The 25,806-nt window shown below is 32.9% G+C and overlaps 2 protein-coding genes across 3 annotated transcripts in view; both read right to left on the bottom strand.

The window, feature by feature from the left end:
- The window catches only part of LOC146532984 (uncharacterized), a 123,322-nt gene that overhangs the window by 19,666 nt on the left and 77,850 nt on the right, over positions 1–25,806 (bottom strand). The window contains exon 1 of one of the 2 annotated variants that reach the window (XM_085196492.1): positions 11,303–11,421. The exons of the other annotated variant lie outside the window; for it this stretch is intronic. The gene's annotated coding sequence lies outside the window, so the exon portion shown is untranslated. Of the gene's footprint in view, positions 1–11,302; positions 11,422–25,806 lie in introns of those variants that run through there. 2 annotated transcript variants of the gene reach the window in all.
- Positions 1,515–25,800, bottom strand: LOC146532987 (uncharacterized). The gene is made up of 2 exons (XM_085196316.1): positions 23,415–25,800; positions 1,515–1,618 (listed from the first exon to the last, which is right to left on the bottom strand). Exons 1-2 carry the CDS (start codon positions 25,798–25,800, stop codon positions 1,515–1,517), a joined length of 2,490 nt encoding a protein of 829 aa, XP_085052442.1.

The raw sequence follows: 25,806 nt of genomic DNA, 5'->3' as shown, positions 1-25,806 counted from the left end.
GTGAAGTTAAGGTTCCCTCTGCCTATCCCGCTGTGTGCGGGAAAAAATAAGGTAGATAACAAAAAAACAAAAAAAACATATATTATCTTATTTCACCGATTATACGTTTATCTATAGGCTATGCTACTGGGGTAAATGTATACCTAAGCCGTTTTATATTGGAAACAACCGAATCGATTACAGAACGGGCCATAAATCGATATTTAACAGATAAGCAAAATGAAAAATATCCGAATAACGTCGCGTTGGATATCAAATTTCATCCTAATTGAGTGAAATCGGGCGAAGCGGATGTAACAAGGCAGCCGCAAAGCGTGGCCCAAGTAATGGGTGAATTAGGGTTTAATTTATTGTTGAAGCCAGTGATAGCTTCCTGTAGGCTTTTCATGAGAATGGATCAAAAATGCTTGTAATGGCCTATTTGAATAAAGAATATTTTGATTTTGATTGCCTTTATCCTTTACCTTTAAGGGAGAAGACGGAAGGAACGTACCGTACGGATACCAGAACCTCTCTGGTATCTGGTATGGTGAAGCTTGATGTTGTCAAACGTATTACACATGAAAAATTACAACTTATAAAAAATTAAGTTGAACTTAAATTAACTACATTTATAAGTTTGTAATAGTTTTTATAAACTTGCCTTTTTTATTCATTTGTCACTTTCTATTTGAGAATTTTATATATTGTGTGTTGAGAGGCGGAACTTAACGCCACGCTTTTTCTTGTCAGTGACGGACAAAAATTCTGTCCCACGATACCATGATCGCCTCAAAACAAAAAAAAAACCTAATTGCTACACTTTATAATGATAAAGAATTTATTTCATGGTAAATAAAAGAAATTCTTTCAAGGATTTCCTAAAAATATCTCCAAAAATATTCGACTTCGACAAAAGTATTCAATAATTTGTACACAAAAGCCTATTCATTTAAACTTTCGTGAACTTTGTTGCGAAGTCCAGATTGGTTTCGCATTTGCTTTACAAATAAAATAAATATTATAAAAGGCATAGATTATGTGAGCCGTTTCTATTTTTTTTTGTAACGTTAGCCATCGCCCGCCACTTTGCTTGACGTAAAATATAAAAAAACACAAGTGTAAAGAAAAATTTGTGTAAATGAATATACCTTTCAATGTGTTTTCTATAAATGAAATTTTAATGTCCACATTCAGCCTATAATAAATAAAGCATTGACGAAAACGTGAGACATAACGCTGTATCCCGTAAGTAAGACGCTTCGTTCCCCAATTTCCACCCTATTTTCGAGATATGGCGTGTTGAGTGACAGAGCTTAACGCCGCCCTTTATCTTATTACTATAGTAAGGAAATGAAAAAGTACACTAACCGGGTGGAAAACGAACCAACAACCGTCGTGTTTTTATATGTGTTTGTATATGTGATTGCCTCTATATAATATATATGTATTTGCATTAAACAAACCGTATGTATACAAAATTTCAACCATATTATAAATCTTTCACTAATAAGCCTGTGTAATCTTAAGAACGCTTACCACCTGTCTACGACATGTTCCAGCTTCAAGCAACCGTGACCTATTTCTGGGGCTATTTTGAAACCATTAGATGCTTTTGTTTGTGTGAAATCAGTGAGTTCTGTAAATTACGTTTAAGTTTTAATTATAGTTAACTAATTGTAAACTAGTTGAAAGATTTTTGGTTTTTGCTTCACGCTGTATCCCGCACATAGATGGATGTAGTCCCGCAGGGGGGGGGGACAGAAACCTAGTGTTAAGACATTCTGTTTCTATCAAGACACTCCCGTTCCCCAATTTCCGCTGAATTCTGTCGTTATCATTGCCATATACAAGATCGAACTTATATATAGCCTACGTAGATCTAATGGCGTCTATACCTATATGTTTTTTTATCGTATTAATTAAAATCCTAGCTATAATAATTCTGTATCTCATACATTAACGTCAGTCTGTCCGTACCGCTATAATAAATTTATTTTACAAGCTTTTTTATAGCATCCATATATCATTTTGTGTTCTATGATTGCTTTATCATAATGTTGACCTGGTTACATTGTATCTAATTATAGATGAAGGTGAAAAATTATTGATAAATATATGGGTGATCGTTCTTAGTATTTAATAATTGTGGTATATTTGTTATGTTACGCATGTAGGTTCCCAGGTTCCCTCTGCCTACTGTGCTATATGCGGGATACAGCGTGAATCATTTACACAAAAAAGATAGATAGAGAAAGTATGTGTTAAAAAAATCTTCTCGCTTTATCTCACTTAGCAGGGTAGGCAGAGGGGACTTAATGTAAAAAAACGTTAAATAAGTACTGTTTTGTCAACCTAGTGTTAAGACACTGTCCCCACTTTTCAAATACGAATTTTCGAGGCATTGCGTATATAGTATTGAGTGGCGGAACACAACACCGCGCGAAGCCTCGTTGGCATAGCGAAAAAACATATTTCATTTCTCCTCAGTGAAAATCGAATATAAAATAATCGCGTTAACAGTCTCACGCTTGTGCCTCTGAGGCAGGACGGCCTCTTTATTCATTAATATTTTAATGCAAAATGAAAATTTAATACGTTTCTAAAAACCTATCCTACCCACATACGCTTTGAGCTAAAGTAATTCGTTTAAAGATTCTCAGATAGGTACTCTATATGGAATATCGTTTATAATTTATTTATAATTTTAAATACGTTGCTTATTTAAACATTCTACTTAATAAAATATTTTAATTTCTGTTTAAGTTTATCTGCATTGCAGGTGTTTTTTGGGTTCCGTGGGTGAGAAGATATTCTTAATGAATTGTAACTTCATTTACATAATAATCTCATTCAGTGTTCTTTTAAGTGATAATGATGACACTTTACTTATTAAAAGTAATAATTAATAAATACATATTAGATTAAAACAAAAAAAACTCAAAAGAAGAAAATTTTATGTATAAAAATTTTTAGGCGTCGCGACGCGACACGACGACGCGACGTGGTGGCGGTCACTTGCATATTGTCTGACTGCAAACACTACGGTTGTGGGTTCGATTCCCATTCAGGCAAATGAATTATTTTAATTTTCTCGCTCTAGTAAGACGAAAAAGCGCGGCGTTGAGTTCCGCTACTCAAACCGTAACGTCCCGAAAATTAGATGGAAAGTGGGGATCGGAGTCTCCTAGTACCAGCTATTTTTCTAACTACTATACGGGAGTCCTGCTATGCTGGGTACACAGAGTGAAGTAAAAGAAAAAAAAATAAACACTATAGCTAGCTTCGAGAAATAGTTTTTAGAAATATGTTAAAAAAAAATCATCAAGCATAAAGTTGAAACCAACGTCAGATATTAAAAATTCTTTTATAGGTTTCTTGATAACGTATTGTGGAATTTAATAATGCCTTGGCAAAAAACAAAGTTGAAAAGTAGGATTCCTCATACGGCGTGTGAGGGAAATTATTTTGTGGTAATCTATTTTGCGCAGCGGCACAGCGTGTGATTGTTAAAGAGAGAATCATGGGTTCAGTTCCCAATCGGGGGAATAAATTATTTTCATGTACTCGCGCTCGTAAGAAGATCAACCGCGGAGACGACAGTGGTGCACCACTGCAGTAATATCTACAAAATTCTGCGGAAAAAAGGGAACAGTATATTAGCATTATGTTGCTCTGCCTACTATATTCTATGTGGGATATATCGTGAAGCTAAGTTTGGTAAACTGACTTTGTCCGACCAAAAATATAATTTATTCCATTTAAATATCATTATTTAGAAAATTTATTAAATAAACAGTGGTGTTTTATAAATCTTTTTTTAAAGAAACAGTTTTTAACATTAATAAGTAATCTATATACATCTCTATATGTTTTTATCTATGCTTCGTCTGTCAGTCACTCAGTCAAGGGAAGAGTTTTATATAAGTATATTATATATCTGTAACATTTGATTACAATCCTGTCGTCCCCATCAAAGATCCCATCTTATAGAAACCCCATAATAAGATGTTCGCACAAATAATTTATCGTATTTGATGGAGATAGCCTCATGGGAAATTAACCTTTACGTATCAATCGTATTAATGAAGAACTGTCTTCGAAATTCTATAGGTTATTTATTATCAATGCTTAAAGAAAAAAAATTGACGTAATATTACTTAAGTGAACGATTTTTCATATAAATATTATTGTGTTTTTTGTAAAAATTATAGCCTAGCTAGCTGTTTGTTTCGAACAGATATTATGAGCAGGTTCACCCATTTCCCACATAGCAGTGTAGGCAGGAGAAACCTTAGTGTTAAGACACTCCGTTTCACACTTTCCGCTTAGTTTATATAAACTAACTAGTCTAAATAGTCGAACAGACATCGAGCCCACAGCTATCTAAACTAGTTAGTAACTAGTCTAGTTTTAAGTAAATATCTCAAAATAGCTTCAAGTAGGTGGAAGCCACCTCGTCACCTAATTACAAACAACCCTTAAGGCGTTCTGCTTTAGAAATATGATGTTACAAATTTTATAGTATCTAATTTTAAGCAACGAAAATATGAAGGTCATAATTATATGGTAATTGTATAAAATTTACTTTTTTCATAAAAATTATAGGTCTTTAAACTTTAAATATGAAGTAATTATAAAATTATTTTCATTTTTCCGAGTGTGTTGTGATCATCTTTCTAATATTCCGTGATTTGCGGGATCAAGCGTGAAATTAATTTGTTAATTGTATAATTTTCCATATTTATTTTAGTTTATTACGATGAACTAACATGATATATTCTATCTACTCAACATAAAACATAGTTCCAGGTAAACAACTTGATAGTCGCGACGAAGAATAACATGTGAAAAGCACTAACTATTACATACATGTGAATAGAGAGCCCTACTTTTATTGGTTATAAAAATATTAGTTACAATAACGGCGTTGATGTTAAAACATATCATATTTGTTTCAGTTCTCCAATAATAGGTGTTCTAGTTTTTTGACCGACTAAGAAAAAGATGTTATCAATTCGGCTGTATTTTTTTCAGAGTATATACCTAGTTATAATAAAAAAAAGTAAAAACTTTTTAGCTTTACACTCCTCAATATGTCAAATTTAAAAACGCGTATTTTTTGCCGTATGTTGTCTGTCTGTCACTCATAAACGGTTGTGTTTTTTCTAAGCATAGATGAGTGTCCGGATTTTTTGTCATTGACTCTTTTTACTATCAATAAAATTAAATATAATATATAATATATTTTTTATACATAAAAATATACAAAACGGTGGAAATTTTTACCCAATCCACCTAATACGGGATAAGGAGAAAATTATGGAAAAAAATCCGCCATTTTGTTATGGCGGCCATTTTAGAGTGACAACAATATTGATGATAAATATTTTCATTGTCATAAAATTTTTAATAGTAATCTAAATTTTACTTTGCACTGGGAAGAGTGTCAGATTGAGTTTGCCAGATTTTACATACACTATTAACACACATATTAACACGGCATATCAAAAAAGCTTGTAAAATAATATAAACTATAAAATAATCCATCTTATTCTATTGTATACTAAAAGTGTCTAAATATTTTAAGTCTTGATGACAGCTCATCGTCAGTGTAAAGAAACTTCTGTAATTAATCATGGGAGGCTGTAAACATGTGTTTATTAGCGTGGATCAAAATATGTAATATAATTGATTATATTTATCTGAGGCCGTCGAAATACAAACGCCACGTAGCGCAGCGTGGTTGTGGGTTCGATTCTCACTCGGGGATGGATGGGGACTCAATGGATTATTTTCATTTCATTCTTTTCTTCACATAATAAAACTTATATGTTTAATATGTCAATAACATAATTTAACATTATAGATTTTACAATTCACAAAAGACTTTATGTTTAACGCTTAATGAAGGTACAAAAAATTGTTTGAGAATAAAATTTATTATGACCACATTTCCCCGCTTTTCCGATTTTTATTATTAAATATATAAAAGCCAAAAAAAACCATTAATTAAAGCCATTATCCGCTAAAATACATGTAATGTTTCTTTACAACATTTCCATCATTATTTTCTTTACGGCCGCTATTAACAACGTGACCAAAAGGTCGAGTGTCTTAAAATATGCGACCCGTTTCTTAATATTTTTAGTAAACCTTAAAAATATCGCCGAGTATTTCAGCTTCCATTAAACTTGATGAATTAAAATGTTTTACTCAAATACTACCTTTATTTGCCTAATAGCAAATTGTAAAGACTTAATTTTACAATTCGGAATACCAAACGCTCGCTCTGGTAAAAAGACCAAGTGCGGCGTTGAGTTTCGCCACTCAACACATAGTCTCAATAATATTGTGCGAAAGTGAGAATGGAGCCTCTTAACATCAGGTTCCCTCTGCCTATACTATCTATATGCGAGATACAGAGTGAAACCAGAAAAAAGTGAAAAAAAAAAACCAGTTGAAGGTATATTAAAAGCACATCCCAAAGATATTTCATTCTTTATGGAAAAGACCAGGCAAACGTGCGTACGGGTGACCTCATGATAACTGATCCCCGCTCACGACCCCGTGTAACACCAGAGGAGCTACAGGTGCGTTGCCGGTCTTCCAGGTGGATTTATTTTTATTATTATTCAATAAAAGTTATTGATTCCAATTCTTAATTCCCATCCAGTGCATATATGAAAAATATCGCTTGAAAAATAGCTATCAGCATTTAAAAATCACTCGACTACTAAAATACTTTTACTCTCACTATTAAATCTATATCAATATGTTTCACCCATTAGTGTGTATGACAGGGCTGAGCTAATGGGGGGAACGCAAAAAGGTGGCCCCGTTCTGAATAAACCTGGTCTTAAACGTTTATCGATAATGGTGCTTTACTTTAGTTATGGTGGGTTCGTGGTAGATTATTGACTTTCTATTTAGTTGAACGCTTTACCCCACATATGGAAAGGTAGAGGGAAGCTAGTGTTAAGACACTTTGTTTCCCACTTTCCATCTAAATTTAATCAAACAATGCGTGTTCAGCAGCGGAACTTAACGCCGCGTTCTGTCTCTTTATAGCGGTGATGGGGACATAGAAGGAGGTGGAGTTAGTAGAAAGGACAGGTTTTAACCGAAAACAATGGTTGCGTCGCTTAGGGACAAGAATTATTTGCATTTTGTCACTCCGGCAGAACAAATCAAAACGCGGTGTTGAATTACATCATTCAAGACAAGATAATGTGAAAATATGGATGGGAAATGTAGAATGAACGAGTGAATATTTGAATGAATGAATGACTGTAATCTCTTAACAACATGTTCCATCTTTTTACCCTGCTAACCGGGGAAAAGCGTAAAGCCGCGAATTCTACATAGATGAGCTAAAAACGAAAACGACACGAATCAACTCGATGCTCGCAGAATGCATATCGCTCGGGATATGAGGATTATCGGTTTAAATGTCTAACCGATTCATTCCCAACGGCTTCAGAAGCCTCACAATGCACAAAATTCACTATTTACATGCAAATATGTATGCAAGTACTTACTGGAGCGCGGTACGTAAAAATTCCATTCGTATAGCATAGGGAGTTGTGAAATAAAATTAGTTAAAAGATTCTTTTCTAAATACAAACATTTTCTAAATTTTTTTTTTAGCTTCACGCTGTAGCTTGCAGGGGGAGTTCCGTTAGCAGGGGGTTCCATTAAGAAACTTCCGTTCTTCATTTTTTGCAGAATACCCCGAATACTGGATGCACTGCATCCTGAGTGGCGGAACTCAACGCCGTGCTATGTAGACGCCAGAGCCAAGAAAAAAATATTCAATATTTTATTTCCTCAAGTGGGAATTTTTTCCCACGTTTTTTTTAATTTCCTGTATAATATGTATAATGTATATATATAATATTATATATATAATGTATATAATATTATATATATAATTACATAATAATAATAACTATATTTTTGAACATCCGGTTTCTTAAATAGCTAAGAGCTGGCGCAAAAAATCAAAAGGATTTTTTTCAAAATGAAAATAATTGATTTACTCCCTTGAGTGGGAATCAACTGAACTTACAACCATCACATTTAAAAAACAGATAAACACAACTTATGCAAAAAAAACTAATATATAAATACATGAAAATACAAATGTAATATAACCAACCATTTAAACATTTTTACTCTAAGTTAGCGGTTGAAAATTTCAGTAAAAAAAACACCTCTTACTGAAACCAATTACTGAAGCGATAAAGCAAACGCACTCATATAACGAATCCACTCTACATCAGAACGAACTATCGTACACATTCGAAAAATCATTTTTAAATAGTGACCATTACAACGAAATAAAAAAATGAAAATATAACTGCTTAAATGTGGAGATCGCGGCGTTAAGTTCCGCCATTTAACATCCAATGTTTATAATATTGGGCAGTGCGTGCGAATAGAGTGTCTTAACACTAGGTTTCATGCTAAGAGCTTAAAGTTTTTTCTCACACTTTGTTTTTAATACACTGAGTTATACGCGTTCTAAATTCGAATTCGTGTCCTAAATTCGAAATATGGATTATCAAGTGTCCGAAAAGTCTCGTTTTGTCTTGGCAGGGCGGAGAAATGAAAATGACTCGTTCTTCGAGCAAGTATCGAACCCATAACCGTAGCGGTTACGGCCAGGCGCTTTCTACTACTGCACCACTCTCATTAATCTTGTACGTATAACATATTATATGCTTCATTATGATAACAAATGGATATTTAAGTATATGAAATTGTAAATTTGGACCAATTAGAGGATTGAAGTTGCAAAAAAATTTTAAGAATATCACCGTATGTTGAAAAAAATATATTTTTAAATAGTTACAATAGTTTTAACTTTTAAAATTCGTTTCACACTTTTCGTCCAAATTTCAACTGTGAAACTGAACGCCGCGGCTTGTCTTGGTATGTGAAACTATTTAAAAAAAATAATCAATATAAAAATATTAACAAGCACCGAGTTATAACCTTCGAAGTGATATAACCTCACATATAACTTAAATAAAAAGCATAAAGAAACTTTTCATCTCCGACGACGTCTCAAGAGACACGAAGATAAGTAATAAGTGTTATTCCAACCTAATAAAATGAAGTATTTCAAAATATTAATCTTTCTTTTACTTACATAAGTATTTTATATTTTTATTGTCTTAATTTATTTAAACGTTTGAAGGTCGCGAATTTCATTTCCAGTGAATTGCTCAGTACGTTTATATTAGTTGAGTCTGACTCTAAATTCGACAGTTATGAGTTCTATTACGTTCAATTATTTTCATTTACTTGCCCTTAGAATCAGAAAAGGCATGGTTTTAAGTTTCACAGAAAAAAGTCCTGGCACAATTGAGTTATTTAATTATGTTTCTGATTAAGAGTAATCAACTAACGACTAACGTCACTTAAAAGGATGTAAAGTGAAGAATATTAAATTTTATTTATTTTTATTTTGTTTTTTTTTTGTAAAATAAGTCAATGGTAAGAAGGTAGAGACGTATAAGTTTTCAAAAATGTTATAATAATATTTAGATAATGAAAATTATTTAGATATATAGTAAATATAAAGATATTAAGAAGCGGGATTGTATATAAATAAAAGTATACATAATGATAACCTCCCTTGATAAGCAGACGTAGGTCGTTTCAATACAAAAATATTTCTATATAGTTTTCAATTACAATTTCAAGTTCTTGAGATTAGCGCGTTTATACAAACTTTTTAGCTTTATAATATTTAGTACAGATATACCTACCAGTAAATGTTTCTAAGCCCACTTTTATTCTACTGACCGATTTCTCGGAATTGCGTTCGAAGCAAGGCTTAAACTTTAGAGCTTGAGTTTCCTTACGGCAGTCGATAGCTGTAGTTGAAATTGCTCCAGTACGTAATAGTACTGTATTTGTACTGTATAAAGGCAACAATAAGCCTATAAAAGTATATAAAATATATGTAAAAGTGTTTTTTTTAACTTATAGTATCTTTCCTAGGTAAGTAAGAACAATTGTTTATTCGATTACGGAACCCAACGCTGCGTTCCCTCTCGGGACAGTTAGATGTTTCATATTTTCATTTGCCTGGTCTGGTGATGAGGAAAAGCACGGTGTTGAGTTCTGCCAATCAACACGCAATGCCTCATATGAATGTGAACAGAGTGACTTAATGCTAGGTTGCCGCGAATTATTTACGTACTATAGGATTCTTACTTTAAAAAGATTAGATTCAATAACTAAACAACAAATCTATCATTTTAAAATAAATTTCAGACTCTATTTCAAAATTATGTAAAATAAAAAAATTCCTGATAGAAAAATATTTCTTAAAAAAATCGCATTTACTAAGAAGCCAAAGAAAGTCTCAAATAAATACAGAACGTTCAATATGTAACATGTTAAATCTTGTAAGTACAATAATGTTTAAATACGTAGTAAACCTAAACATTATAAATAATCTACTTAGTTACCTGTAAATAAAATATTTAAAATAATAGATTTGGCTGTGTATCCCGCATATAGAGACTAAAGGATGGGGTAGGCTGAAGGAACCTAGTGCTAATACTCCGTAACCCATATTCCACTAAGTTTCGGCACATCGCGAGATGAGCGGCGGAACTAAACGCCACGCTTTGTCATGTTGACGGAAAAGATGACCCTCCAGACCGTAGGCTATCACCATATAAAAAATCATTTTTTTCTCTCCGGTATTTATTGTGTGATTCGTGAACAAACGAACAGTAAGACAAAAAGTTCTAGTAAGTGATTTTTTGCTTCTATAATCGATATGGTAACCGACTTATTTTTTTTGATATTTTTCATATTAGAACTGAACAGAATAGACTTTTCTATTTTTATTATATAAAGAGTAGAGATTTTAAATCTTTTATCCCTGTTTATTTTTTTTTAGTTTGGTGTTTTAGTTTTTTTATAAAGCTTAAAGATGAACGTTATAATGAATAGTGTTTTAAGACGAAAGTTTCAGCTTAATATTGTCTCATGATTACGTAAAATATATTTAAGATTTATATAATGAGTAAACATTATGACATCATTTTATTGCTAATATTTGTTAGGAGTTAATGCGAATTATATAAAAAATTTTAAAAATTATTATAAATTTGTCTTAAGAGTTAAAATTTTCTAACCAAAAAATGTAAAACGTAGAAAAAGTTTTACGTAAAACATTTCTTTTGTTAAAAAAACCCATGTATATGAAAAAAAAATACAATATTTAATTTACTGAACGAACTTCCAAAAAAATTTTTTTTTCATAAAAATTAATTAAATAAAAAAAATTACTTACCATTTAAAGCCACAGCAATACGAAAACACAACACATCACATATACTCGTAGTTCACTGTAATCACTGGCATCGTATCACTGTAACACGCTCGGGCGCCGCGGCGGCTGGTAAGCTAGTGAACGGGGACGTCCCCCGCCCCCCCTAGGAGCGATACCATAGCATGTATTGCGCAATGCATGTGCATGTTGTAAGATCATAGGATTTCGCTTTTTTTACATGTGATTATTATTAATTTTCGATTTTTTACACTGTAAACTTTACCTATTCCGCAAATAAGAAGGTAGATAGAGGAAGTTTGATGTTAAGACTCCTTTTCTTTCCTCCCTCTATAATTATGATTTCAGACATCTATATAAATTTATATATATATAATTAAAAATATTAATCAAATAAAAAAACAAATAATATAATAAAGATTTATTTTATGTTTATATTTATGAAAAAGAAAGAAGAATAAATGTTTTCGTGCTCTAGTTAGTCAAAGTGCAGAGTTGACTTCAACTTTCGTCAACAAGCACGCAATATCTCTAGATTGGCTTGAAGTGAAGGAACTTATTATAAGATTCTATCAACTTAATCCGAAAAAAGAAAATGTTTATATATCTTTTTCTAGCTTCACGTTTTATCCCGTACATAGCAGGGTTACCAGAGGGAAACTGTGAAGGAAACCTGGTGTTAAGGAACTCCGTCCTCTATTATGACGCTTTCAGTCCCCACTTTCCGCCGAATATTTGAGACATTGTATACTGGGTGGCGGAACTGAACGCCGCGCTTTGCCTCGTTACCAGAATGAGGAAATGAAAAGATTAAATGTCTTATTTCCCCGAGTGGGAATCGAATGCACAACCTTCGCGGTTCCAGTCGCACGGCACCACTATGTCCCTGCACCAGAAAGGTCTTATGTTTTTTAGGTTTTTTTATATTTAATTTTTTAATTTTTAGTTTATAATATAATGTCAAAATATTTGAAGTGAAAAATAAGATTTTTGCGTTTACGTCAACAAATGGGACTCTAGCCAAACGCGTCTGTGAAATATTGTTGCTTTCTTCCTTATTTCTTCGTGTCGTAGTATCTATCGTATCTTTTATTTGAAAAATGTACCTATCTGACGTTACGAGAAAATTTAATCAATATAAACGTGTTAACTGAATGAAAAAAAAAACAATAATTTCACGTTTTTCCTTCGCAGTACACAAGGTACAGAAAACTTACATAATATAAACCAATGTCAAGACACTTCCAACAATCTCCGTTATTCACCCGAAATTAAAGAGCGGAACTCTAGAGAGCCAATAAAAATATATAAGAATAATTATTTCCTGCACAGAATCGAACCCATGTCATCGCACTTTGTCTTGAAAGTACTAAAAAAAACCCAGAGAGGGACTAGAACTTATGACCGTCGTGATTACAGTCAAACGATGTTCCACTATGTCATAATAGCTTACTGTAAAAAACACGTAATATCGCTATTGTAAAACTAGAACCAAGCGGTAGGACTAAAAAATTCCATTATTTACTTTAACAGAACAGCTGGAACCTAATTAGGTTGGAAGGTACTCGTTTGACGTCAACTAAATAATGAGTATTAATTAAAAAGAACGTGAGGACAGAGAGCGGGAAAAAATTAAAAGGTGTATATAATTCTAATTTCCGGAAAAAACACAAGGTGGATGTTTTAGATTAAATTTCCGAATTTATGTAATTTCGGTTTATTTTTCGCTTGGATATCCCCGAGAGGCACGAGTTCAATTCCCGCTTCGTAAAAATCTTTATACATTTTCAAAAAAACTGTACTATAACAATTTAAATCACTTCAAAAGTATAAAAACAACTAAAATTAATTCAATACGAATCCATTAATAGACAGTCTAAATTATAAATACACTAACGCTAAAATTTTTATTATGTTAACTAAATTGAATTGTCACGTCTATTTCGATAGTTGCGATTCAAATAATTAATAAATCATTTTGTTTCGTGAATTCAATGATGTTTTGCAGATATTGTTGCTTACATATATCACTATTAGGTCCCAGGTTCCATTTAGGGTTCCTAGTATATATATTTTTTTATTTCACGCTATACACTGTATACAACAGGTTAGCAAAGAGAAACCTAGAGTTCTCTCCATTCCCCACTTTCGTTTTAATTTTCGAGACATTATGTGTAGAGAGGCGGATCTCAACGCTGCACTTGGTTTAGTTACCAGAGATAATTCATTCCCTCGATTGAAAATCGAATTTACAATTGTCGTTTTTTAACAAAAAATATCATTGACTATCTACATTCGTTGAAATATCTTAAAGCAAAAAATCTTGTATATAAATAAATTAATTTTTAACAAAAAGAAAAACCGACTTCTAACAACGAACTAAAAAGTGAAAAATAATTATATAAAGATTTTATAATTTTGAAGTCGGTGTCAAACTAATGCTACAACACCTTTACTACAATATCTAATTACTAAGCCTGTTTGTTTTACTTGGCACCGACTTCAAAATTATAAAATCTTTATATAATTATAGTCGGTTAAAAACACGCGAACGTACAGCTTAAATATGACAAAAATACTAAATTAGCATGCTCAAGTTCTGCTGTGCCTAAATTTTAAAATGAATTTTCCTGAACTTCTTCTTTCTGTCAACAAATTTGAAAACAGAAATAGAAAATAGTAAAAACTATTAATAATAACCTAGTTGTTTATGGCAATAAGGCGGAAAATGAGATGGGAGCGTATAATATACTGTTTACGATATAGAAGACTCGAATACATAATGCATTAGATTTTCATTCATCCTCATATCCAATATATTCTATGAGGTTTAAAAAAGGGCTTTTCAATAGATAACTTACAATTTTCATAACATACAATTAGAATCCCGGCGCTAAATTCCGCCACAAATTTCGACGGAAAGTGGAGAAATGAAGTGTCTTAATAGAAATGGAATATCTTAACAATAGGTTCCTAGGTTCCCTCTACCTACTCCTTGCAACGAAAAAAAATGATCTCATAAATTCTCACAAAATGGCAAAGTTTTTTACAATAAGTAAGTTTTCTAAGGCAAGGCTCAACATTCAATGTCTCGAAAATATAACGAAAAATTACTTACTTAACAACCTAGGTTCCCTCTGCCTCACTCCTATATGCGGGATGTAGCGTGAAACTAGTGTATTTAATTAACAGTCGACATATATTTCGAAATTATTACGTTCACTCTTTGATGTTGAGAATTAAAATGTAAAGGAAACACGGTATTAACATGTTTCTTTTTATTTTAGTATGCTTTAGGTCCATCTGTTGTGACCATCGCTTACTTAGAAGCGGGAGAGTTTTAAAATTTTCTTTTAGATTCACGCTTTTCCCCACACTTAAGACAGATAAGACATTGCGTGTAACTTAACACCGCGAACTTTTAATTAAAGAAAAAATGCTTATTCAAAAAGACCAACTGATATTTGTATAAAGAAGAGATGCTGAAACAGTCTCAAATACTGAATGAATGTGGAATATGGTCCAAATGTATTATTGTCCGAATCTAAATCTGTAGTTATATTTACGACTGGAGAACTGCCAATTCCGTTTTCATAGTTGCCGACAATGGTTTTACGGCGGACCTTTTGTTGAATAAAAATGTCTATTTCTAATATAAACGTCAGTATGGGGGTGGTGAAACAAAGTTATTATTTAGAAACGTAGTATTCTAATTCATTTAGGTGGGGATTGATTGAAAATTATAATAAGGTATGGTTTTTTTGGTACGGCTGGATGCGAAGAGCTGAACATCGACAGGACAGGCTGTTGATGATGATGATGATGGTTTTTTTTAATTAATCGAAAACAATAGTGAATTAGAATTGAGGCCAGTCGTGGCGCAGGGTTACAAGCGTAAACTCGATAGGCTTTTATTTCATATTTTCATTTCCTCGCTCACAAAAAATGCAGCGTTGAGTTTCGCCACTCAACACGTAATTTCTCCAGAATTTGGCGAAAGTGACGAATGGAAGTGTTTAGACACTTTTAGGAACGAAATGTCTTAAAACAAGGTTCGCAGGTTCCCTCTACCTACTCTGCTATATGCGGTACTATATTGAAATTCACATATTTTTTTGAGCGGGGTTTGAAGCAACAGCGTTCACATTTAAACAGACTCGTCCCAACTACGCCGCGATACCTCCTTTTTAAAATTAAAATCATGATATTTATTGAAGCGTATATTTGTCAGGCTAGTTCTTATTTTTTTATTTATTGCTTTATACATATTATATGAATGTTATCAAAGTAATTGGAATTTAATAAATACAAGAACTACGTCTGTACTAAGAATTTTTTGTGTATTGTAAATACATATATTTCTCGTGAAAGAGCCATTTTTATTGAGTTGTCAATATTTTAATAAAATAACCTATTTCTAGTGGAAGTTAATATAAAGTTCAATATTTTCCATTTTATAGGATTTACATGCATCGTGTTTCTAAAAATTACGCAAAAAGAATAAACTGTACTAAAAAATATTTTACAATATGTAATTTTTGGAAAACTTATAAAAAATGTAGATACAAGTACTTAGCGAGTTTCGAACTCGCACACTACTTTGTTACAACTTATGTTGCTGTTAATAGTCTATCGAGAGATTTTTATCAGTATGTAAATAACTGGTACCAAATGTTATTCCCAAAAATATTCGTTTGGCAAGAAATAATAAAAGTAATTCGTTCCCCGAGTGGGAATCGAGCCCACGACCCTTGCATTTACAGTCGGACGATGTTGCACTCCGCTACGACGCCCTCTATATCTAATTCATATTATATTTTAATACGACCACAACTATTTTACCTTATTCTACACATATGTTTAAATTATTTCCATACTACAGATTATATAAAACCTAGTTAATTAGGTGTTGGCTTAAGACTTAAAGTAGGTTTATATCTCAGAGTGGCGTTAAATAATAAACAGTTTCATACCTCACTCCCAAAGGAATGTAAGAAGATTTAGCAATCCGTTAACATCTCGCCTCCTTTGCTTCCTTACTTGTTGAAAAATACGGCTTCCATCTGAAAAATGTATTTATAAAGGTGAAGATTTTTTTTTATTTTATAGCACTCTATGCGACTGTAGATGCGACGGTAGTAGATTCGATTTTAACTTGGGCAAAATGTTTTTTATTTCTTAACTCTAGTAAGAAGACAAACTGTTGCGTTAAATTCCACCACTCATCACGGAATCTCTCGCGAGCAAGGTAATATACCTGCATAGTTCGTTTTCGAGTGGGAATCGAACCCATAACCGCCAGGTTAAAATTACACGCTGTGCCGTTGCTTCCCGGCGAGGCCTCCAAGAAAGATAGTTCAGATAAATAAATAAATCATTGTGTACATTTTCCAATACATAAAGTACTAGTAAATATTATTCAACAAAACACCCCAAGTAAATACTTTTATAAACAAAGCAAATAAGAAATGTCTAAAAGAATTTACGTAAAACCATTATATTAGATATATTCAAGCAAATAAAAATATCTGTCTGTCTTTATTTAACAATCTAACACGATTTTCTTATTATTACGAAAACAATATTTTATGAAATATTTTTTTTTATTGTATCTTAACAAAAATAGAAGCTGATTGCAGAGTGGCGACAGGTTGTCGGTTCGATTTCCACTGGCTCTGGTAACGCGGCAAAGCATGGCGTTGAGTTCCGCCACTTAACACAGTGTGGAACAAAAGTGTCTTGTGTTGTCAAAACATGACTAACTTTACCGTCGTGGCGCAGTAGTACAGCGTACCAATAGAAACGTGATGGTTGTGGGGTCGATTTGGGTAGAATAATTTTCATTTGTTTGCTCCGGTAAAATGACACGCAATATTTAAAACCTTAATTCTTGGTTTCGCATACATGCCCGCTGGATCTAAATGGAAGATATGGCACGAAGTTAACAAAAATATTGGTACTCATATAATGTCTAAATAAGAATCGAACCCACAACCCTCAAATGATTCGAAGTCGAACATTGCGTTAAACATAATATTACATTCAGCCATTACAAATTAATTTTAAAATTATCTTAAGCAATTACAAAGAACAAAATTAAAACCAATAGAGGTCGCGCTAAAAGTTACACGACGTACATAGACCGAGTCCGCTAATTAATTGTCCTAGAAACTTCCACTGTGTCGCGAGTCATGAAATTGGAAATATTTTCGATATTTTCCCCTTAAACATTGTATTCAGTAAATTTGAAATTTTGCTTTGTCTTAAAAACCTTAGTGATAAATCACTTTTTTTCTGAGAAAGCGATAAGACACTCCGTATTCACTTTTGTGTGGAGATGGCAGAACTCGTCACCGCATAATGTTTCATTATACCTACTAAAGAATTCAAACCCAGAACCACAGTCATGACGATCAGCATGTTTAAAGATTCAAATCCTAAACATACAACAATATCTTCTAAAACATTATATATTTTACAATACTTTTTTAGCAGAATACCTGCTTATATCAACCGCAAATTAACACAATACGCAAATTTTCTATATCAAAAATTCGGTAGACAGAGAGAACATAATGTTAAGACACTCTGTTCCCCACTTTCCGTCCAGCTACCGAGATACCCATTGAGTACTTATACATATATAATGTAAAGAAATACTCATTATTTACAATTTTACATTCACATCTATGCTGGCGAAACGCCGTTTTCAACCAGGTCGATAAACATGTCATTATCTATAGGGTAATATAGAATTTACCTTAAGTAATTGAATTTACGTCCCTCACGAGGAAGGGTAAAGTAGGTGACAAAATTGTAAGAATGTTTCATATTATATAAATATTTTGTATAATGTCACCCAAGGTGTATATTGCCATCTTGTTATACCGTGGTGTAGGAGAGAAGTCAACTTGTTTGGCGTTGACTATAAAAATAAATAAAAATGATATTATTATATTATAATCGTAGTGGCCGTCGTGACGGTTGTGGGTTCGATTCCCACTCGACGAAGTCAAATATTTATTTACGTTTATATTTCCATTTCTTCGCTCTGGTGTCGAGGCAAAACACGGCGTTGACTTCCGCCTCTCAACATGCAATTCCTCCAGAATTCGGCAGAAAGTGGAGAACGGAGTGTCTTAACACTAGGTTTACTCTGTCTATCCTGCTGTGTGCGGGATATAGCGTGAAGCTGATTTTTTTTAATATAATCGTTTGTACATATATGCAAAAACCTGAATTATCGAAATTTTGAGTTACGTCACTTTCATGCTAAGGGTGTTTAGTAAAGGTGTCGAGTTCAATGTAGTGTTAACTGTATGTTACATACATACAATGCAAAGTCATGAATGACCCAACCGTTGTTATTTCCACCTCATCAAACATCCTTCTCTCTTCAGGTTTCCACAAAAAAACTTGTTATGTGGAATATGTTATCTTTCTTTTAAATAAAATGTTAGTATTTTTTTTATTATAGAATTATTTTTAGTACCTACAGAAGTTTTGTAAAAGCATTTTCCTTAAAAAAAACTGTCATTTTCTTTTGATGCGGTCGTGATGCAGTGGAACAGCGTCTGACTGTAAACTTAATGGTTGTCAGTTCCAACCCCCGTCAGAGAAATTATTATATTTAAATTAATGTAATTTCTTCGCTCTGGTAGATAAAGGATGGTGTTGAGTATCACCACTCAATACGCAATGTCCAAAACTGCGGTAGTAATTGCGGTAAGGAGTATCTTATCACTAAGTTAACCCTCTCTCTACTGTGCTATGCGAAAAAGCATAAAGTTGCTTTTTTTAATTTCTTTTTTAACTAGTAAAGCTATGTGCTTTACAATCTTTTCATCTAAAACTGTGAAAGTTTTACAAACATCCATATTCACAAGCTTTTACATTTACAATATTAATAGAATAGTAGAGTTACTAAGTAACTCTCTGTATAACAAAATGTTATAGAGTAGTATTACTACTATCATAAATCTCAGGGCTAAGCATCAGATTTAAATTCCAATACAAAGCTCGAAACGTAATTAGAATTTCAATAAGATCAATTTAATATATTTTGAGAAAATAAATATCGTTACAGACAATAGGCATAACTCAAGTAACATTTCGGACTATTTCTATCTATTTTAAAATATAAAGAACCTTTTAGACGTGCCTAATCACATATAATATCTATAATGGCAATACTGCCTACCGACCCCCCCTTTTACATAAACTGTGTTTCTTATAGTTTTACAAAGGAGTCATTATATATAATTTTAAATTATACACCTATATGAATTTTTGCATATTCTTGCAAATTACAGAAGCAAATTCTAAAAACATTTTACGGGGAATGTTGCAAGTCAAATTATTGGACTTATATAATTACCATTTTACATTATCTATTAAAGTTATTGTTATATTTTTGCCAAATTATACAAATTATTTACATAAATATGTTATTCTGATATGACTACTTAGTTCCGATCAATAGTTTTTGCGTCCATCCCCATAAACATTCACATTTATTAAATTAATAATTAATAATATTAGTAGAATAAGTCACGTTAGGTATTTCAGTTGTCCAACGTGATTGTGCGGAAGTAAAGATTGAATTACCGATAGATAATAAGTTTTCTTTTCCTCCCCAAAACGTTAATTATATATTGTACTAGTCGTTGCTAAGAAAATGAAATGAAAAATTCCATTGGTTTGTTACCTCTTATATTGTATACTCTCTATTCTACTTACATATTAAATTTCAACTCTCTAAATCCAGTAGTCTCGTCTGTGCATTGTGCATTAGTCTCAGCAAGGTAGGCAGAGGGAACCTAGAAACCTAGTGTTAAGACGCTTCGTTTTCTATTAAGACCTTAATAATTATTTTCTTATAATGTAAAAGGTCTCCTAAATCTCGAATTAATTTCAAGTTGGCATCAAGGATTAATTGTATTTAGACCGTTTTACGATTGGCCACACTGAGACCGCACCTAATTGATTCTTGTTAAAACTTTCCGACCGACCCATTTACGTCCGTAGTTTGGAGATTTCAAAGACGTTGTATGCAGAATGAAGTATATATTGTATCGGAGTTTCTTTATTTTATAGTGTTGTTTTTTTTCTACTCGCTGTATTCTGCGTATGGCATAGGGAACATTATTATCGGAACGAGGAAAATGAAGATAATTCGTTTCTTTAAGTGGGAATCGAAGCCACAACGGTTGCTTTTACAGTTAAACACTACACCACGACGTTCTGTATTTTTAGAGGTCATTATAATTAGAAACCAAAAACTAAACTAAACTAAAACTAAAAACTAAACTAGTAACTAAAAACTAAAATAAACTAAAAAAATCTAAAAATTATACGTACCAAGACTCAAACTCGCGCCTCATGGATAGGTCTAACCACTCCTCAACGATTGTTCCACTGCACAATAATAGCTTCAACTATTTCATTTAATTTAAATGCACAAAGTAGAAATTCAAATTAGTTCTCAAAAGTAACAAATGTCAATTAACATGTAATTTCAGACATTAAATTGTTCAAATGACCTAAAATCGTAACTTCCCTTAATTAGAAGTGGTATTCCTTCTGAAATTTGAATCTTAATTAAGATAAAACTGTTGCCGTGAAATATTCACAAAGCTATTTATTTTATTTAATATTTATACTAAATTTTGTGCTAGTGTTTTTTTTCAACTTCACGCTCTGGTCCGCATTGTCTCTCAATACTAACTTGTCGATAATTACCTATTTTATCAACAGTAAAATAGGTAACAACAATTCTGATGGGTAGGCTGAAAGAACCTAGTGTCAAGACATTCCGTTCTCCGCTGTACGTCTGAATTCAAGATTTAGTAGTGGAACTCTACGCAGCACTGTGTCTACAGAAGCGGAGGAAATGGAAATAATTAATCCCTCCAAATGGAAATCGAACCTACAATTAATGGCATCATGACTAAATCGTTAATAAATCGTTTATAATGCTATTTAAACACAATAAATCACTAAGGTTATAAAACTAAGATTATTAGTTCCAATCGTTTATCAAAAAGTGTGGTACTTTAATGGCTTACAAACCAGGCCAACCCGAACTAACGGCCTTTCAATATTGCACTCTTACAGGACCCTATTTCATTATTTATTAACCACTTTTGATCATAAAATCATTCGCCCGATATATCTTCGTGTTTTCTAGACAGGGTAGGCAGAGAAAATATAGTGTTGAAACACTACGTCTTTTACTTTTTATTTTAAGAATATTGTATTTTAGAAAGCGTAACTTAGCGCCTATATACATCGTTGATTATGGAAAAACATAAAAAAATATTAGAACAAATGAATGAAGTTGTATATCTGGGAAGTATGTTTAGTAGAGATGGAAATTGGAAATGGATATGGAAAGGCGTATCGCCGCCGGTAACGAAATTATGGTGCTATAACATCATTGATGAGACAGTGTAGCGTCAGCATAGCTTCAAATTTGACCATAGACAAGGCTGTGCTAGTACCGACGCAGAAGTAAATATGAAACGAGTGCATTTTATACAAAAAAAAACTTTCTATACACGGTATACAGAGAACGTAGCTTTTGGTGCTGTATTCCCTCTGGCTACTCCGCTACGGATGAAGCGTGAAACTAAAAAAAAATTGGAATCCGCAATCACCGCTTCCAGGTTGACTTTTTTTATTAAGCCACAACGATGTTCACACAATTGATATTCTTTATTTATTTATTTATTGTGACGTTATATATAAAGCCATAAGCAATATGTGAAACACGGTATCAAAAATAAATTACTCGTCTACAAAGTTAAATCGATGCTAGGGGCTAAATACCGAACTAAATTGTAATTAATTGAACTGCTCCGATACCTACTGGTTTTGTCTGGTGAATACAAACATTTTTATTTTGTTTTAGAAATAATATGCTGATATAAAGTAGATATTTGTTATTATTGTTGTTATTTGCAGTACAATTTTTTAATTTTTTAAAGTTATAGCTTACACTTGCTTCATCGTTTATAATCGTTTAAGATCGATAGACAAACTGACAAATAGGGCTATAGAAGATAATACAAATACACCAAAAGCTGATGGAAAAACACCAAAAATATAGATGGCCTGAAACTAAAAAAAACATATAATTATAGAGAAATTTTGTAGAAGTAGATATAATAATAATAATATAATTTATTCATAAACAAAATTACAAAAAAAAAAACAATTTATAACGATAATAACCGCATTAGTTGTAAACTGTGTGGCAGTTATTAACGCCCGCCTCACCAGCATCCATTCATAAATTAGTATGATCAATTACAAAAAAAAAAGAAAAAACTTTAAAATATAACAAATGATAAAAACTAATAATTAAAAAAGCATGCAATAATAGTATTAAAAATTAATTAATTAAAAGAAAAAATAAAATAAAAAGGTATACAATAAACAAAACATTATTAGAGTGCATGTGCATGATGTTTATATGTGGTGTGTGAGTTTGCGTGTGTTGATGTGTGTATGCGTGTGTGGACGTGTGTGCGTGTGTGGATGTGTGTGTGCGTACGTATGATGGCTTCATCGGTATCAAGCTATACGATCAATAGGTTCTCTGTCTGATCATAATCTAAGTTTAATAGCCAGTCAGTCAATTTAGTTTTACATTGATACAACGTTAGGGGATATATTTTTAATTCTTTATTTATTTTATTATATAGTATGGGGCTTAAGTAATAAAATATGCGATTTGCCGAGACAGTGCGTCGTGACTCTATTGAGCAAACCTTATCAACTCTACGTTTCCCGCAATTGTTCTGCGGTTCGAAAGGGGTGAGCCTATGCTTCCGTAAAATAGAGCGCAGAACGAATAATTGACGGACACTTAAAACTTTACAAATGTCATATAGTTCGGCAGTTGGAAAACGGGTAGGTTTAGATGTCATAACCTTAAGTATACATCTCTGTGCTTTTTCTAGTGGGAGTAAGATTGATTTAGGAGCACCACCCCATGCCGGTATGCAGTAAGTAAGAATCGATTGGACAAGTGCGAAATAAACCATCTTAGCAATTTTTATACTAGCTCCAGATCTTAATTGTTTGAAAATGTATATTATTTTTCGTATACGGGCACTTAAAGCTAGTATATGATTCCTCCAGGTGAGATTCTCATCTATAATAACACCAAGGTATTTTATAGTGGAAGATCTATTAATATTACTACAATGGCAAATTGGACTTAATTCGGGGTGGCATCTATGAGCAATTATAGAAAAAGAAATGGGTGGCAACGAGCGTTTCGGGCCTAGAGTTATAAATTGGGTTTTATCCACATTTAATGTTAGCCTGTGACAGGACAACCAGCTTATTACGATGGCTAAAGCTTTCTCACCATGCTCGCGTGTCTCGGCCCAACTGTTACCGTACACAAGCAAAGCGGTATCATCTGCATAAGAAATAATTTTGGTATTTGGAACAGAGAGGTTGCAAAGTTGATTAGCGTAGATTAAAAATAGAGTTGGTCCCAATACGCTACCCTGAGGTACTCCAAAAGAGACGTTTGCTTCATTGCTAATATTATTATTAATGTTTACTGCTTGTGTTCTGTCAGATAAATAACTTTTAAAGAGATCCAAGACAATTCCCCTAATACCAATATTTTCCAATTTGCTGTAAAGGATCGGTAGTGAGACCGTGTCAAAGGCCTTAGAAATGTCCAGAAATATGGCAAGAGTCTTTTTTCTATTATTGATATTTTGGGCAACCTCATCAACTAAATTCGAGAGCGCATCCTCGGTTGAGCTACCACTTCTAAAACCATATTGGTTAGGAGAAAGCAAGTTGTATCTACCTAAGTAGGAGACAAGTCTATTATTAATAAGCTTTTCCAAGATCTTGGATAGGGCACTTAGAACAGATATGGGTCTGTAGTTACTGAAGCTGGCCTTACATCCGTTTTTATAAATTGGGTGAACGACAGCCTTTTTAAAGATTTTGGGAAATACCCCCTGGGATAAGCAGAGGTTACAAATCCAAGAAATAGGTGGGGTAAGTACATTTACCGAAGCTTTAAGGACAGAGGACGATATACCGTCCCACCCTACCGCGCAATGGCTTTTAAGATTAAGAATTATGGATCTAATTTCTGAATTATCAGTTTCATTAATAACCATTGAATTAGGTATTACCTGGGCGGCAGTGTACGGTAGGTACATCTGAGGAGCACTATTGAAATGATCGGCAGAAGCAAGTTTTTTCCCTATATTAGCAAAGTAATCGTTTACATTATTGACTGCTGAGATTGGATCGTTACCTAATTGCAAGAGATTGCTTGAGACTTTAGTATTCTCTTTAGTGTTATTTATAATTGTTTTAACAACGGTCCATGTCCTTTTTGTATTTTTGCTAGCTTTCTGGAACTCGATATTTTCATAATTAGCTTTAATTTTTTTTAACAGATTGTTACAGAAATTTTTATAACGAACATAACTGATTTTAGATATTGGATCATCGGGATTCTTTTTCGTATTTTTATATAGTTTATCGCGATTTCTTATACATCGGAACAATCCAGGAGTAATCCATGGTTTTATAATTCTTTTTCTGCAAGAGATGATGCGGGTGTATTTTTGTATAGCAGAGGTTATTGTTAATACCAATTTTTCTGCTGCACCTTCTGGATCTCTGTTACTTAAAATATCAGTAAAATCAGATGTTTCTAGTACACGAGTAACTGACGATTCATCCACGTAAGTGGCAGTTTCAGATGTTAATATATTTCTGTTTTGAAGTTCACAGCAAACCAATATAGGACAGTGATCAGTGAGAGGTGCGTCCAGCACATATGTAGAAGATTTCCTGCTACTTCGAAGGAGTATGTGGTCTATACAGTTCTCATTACGGGTGGGAAATAGGTGCGCTGGTATAAGACCATGTGTTGCGCATAGATTTAAATATTCTTCCGCTTGCGAATCATTTGACGAGCCGCTAATATTGATATTTAAATCACCAATAAGGACTATTGTTTTGGACTTTGTTAGCGAAGTCAGTACATCATCCAAGCTGTTTAAGAACACATTAATACAACGGTAAGAGGGAGATCGATACAAAGCAAGAATGACATGGGTAGTAGAAAGCGTAATTTGGAGGCAATTTGCCTCACAAAAACTGGGCTCAATAACCTCACATAATAAAGTATCTTTGGTATACACGATGAGACCGTCATTTTGATTTGTATAGCCCGACTTAAACGATCGGAAGTTCGGCAGTACGGGAATTATAGAAGTCTTACTCAACCAGCATTCCGATAAAACCAGAATGTCAACTTTGTAACTCAACCTGTCAAGAAGAACCGAAAGCGAGTCAAAATTGCAATTTATACTTCGTATATTTACATGAAGAATTTTTATACCACTAATATGAGTCAAGGATTCCTTACATTGCTCGGGAGAACAGAGTTGAGAATCAGCTACCAATAAGTCATCAATATTATCAAGTAAATTTTTGTGACCCATTATTTA

The sequence above is a fragment of the Heliconius melpomene genome, chromosome 13, assembly GCF_056956725.1.
Source record: "Heliconius melpomene rosina isolate 202511_hmr_F chromosome 13, ASM5695672v1, whole genome shotgun sequence".
NCBI classification, from domain to species: domain Eukaryota; kingdom Metazoa; phylum Arthropoda; class Insecta; order Lepidoptera; family Nymphalidae; genus Heliconius; species Heliconius melpomene.
This window is presented reverse-complemented; position numbering and strand designations above follow the sequence as displayed.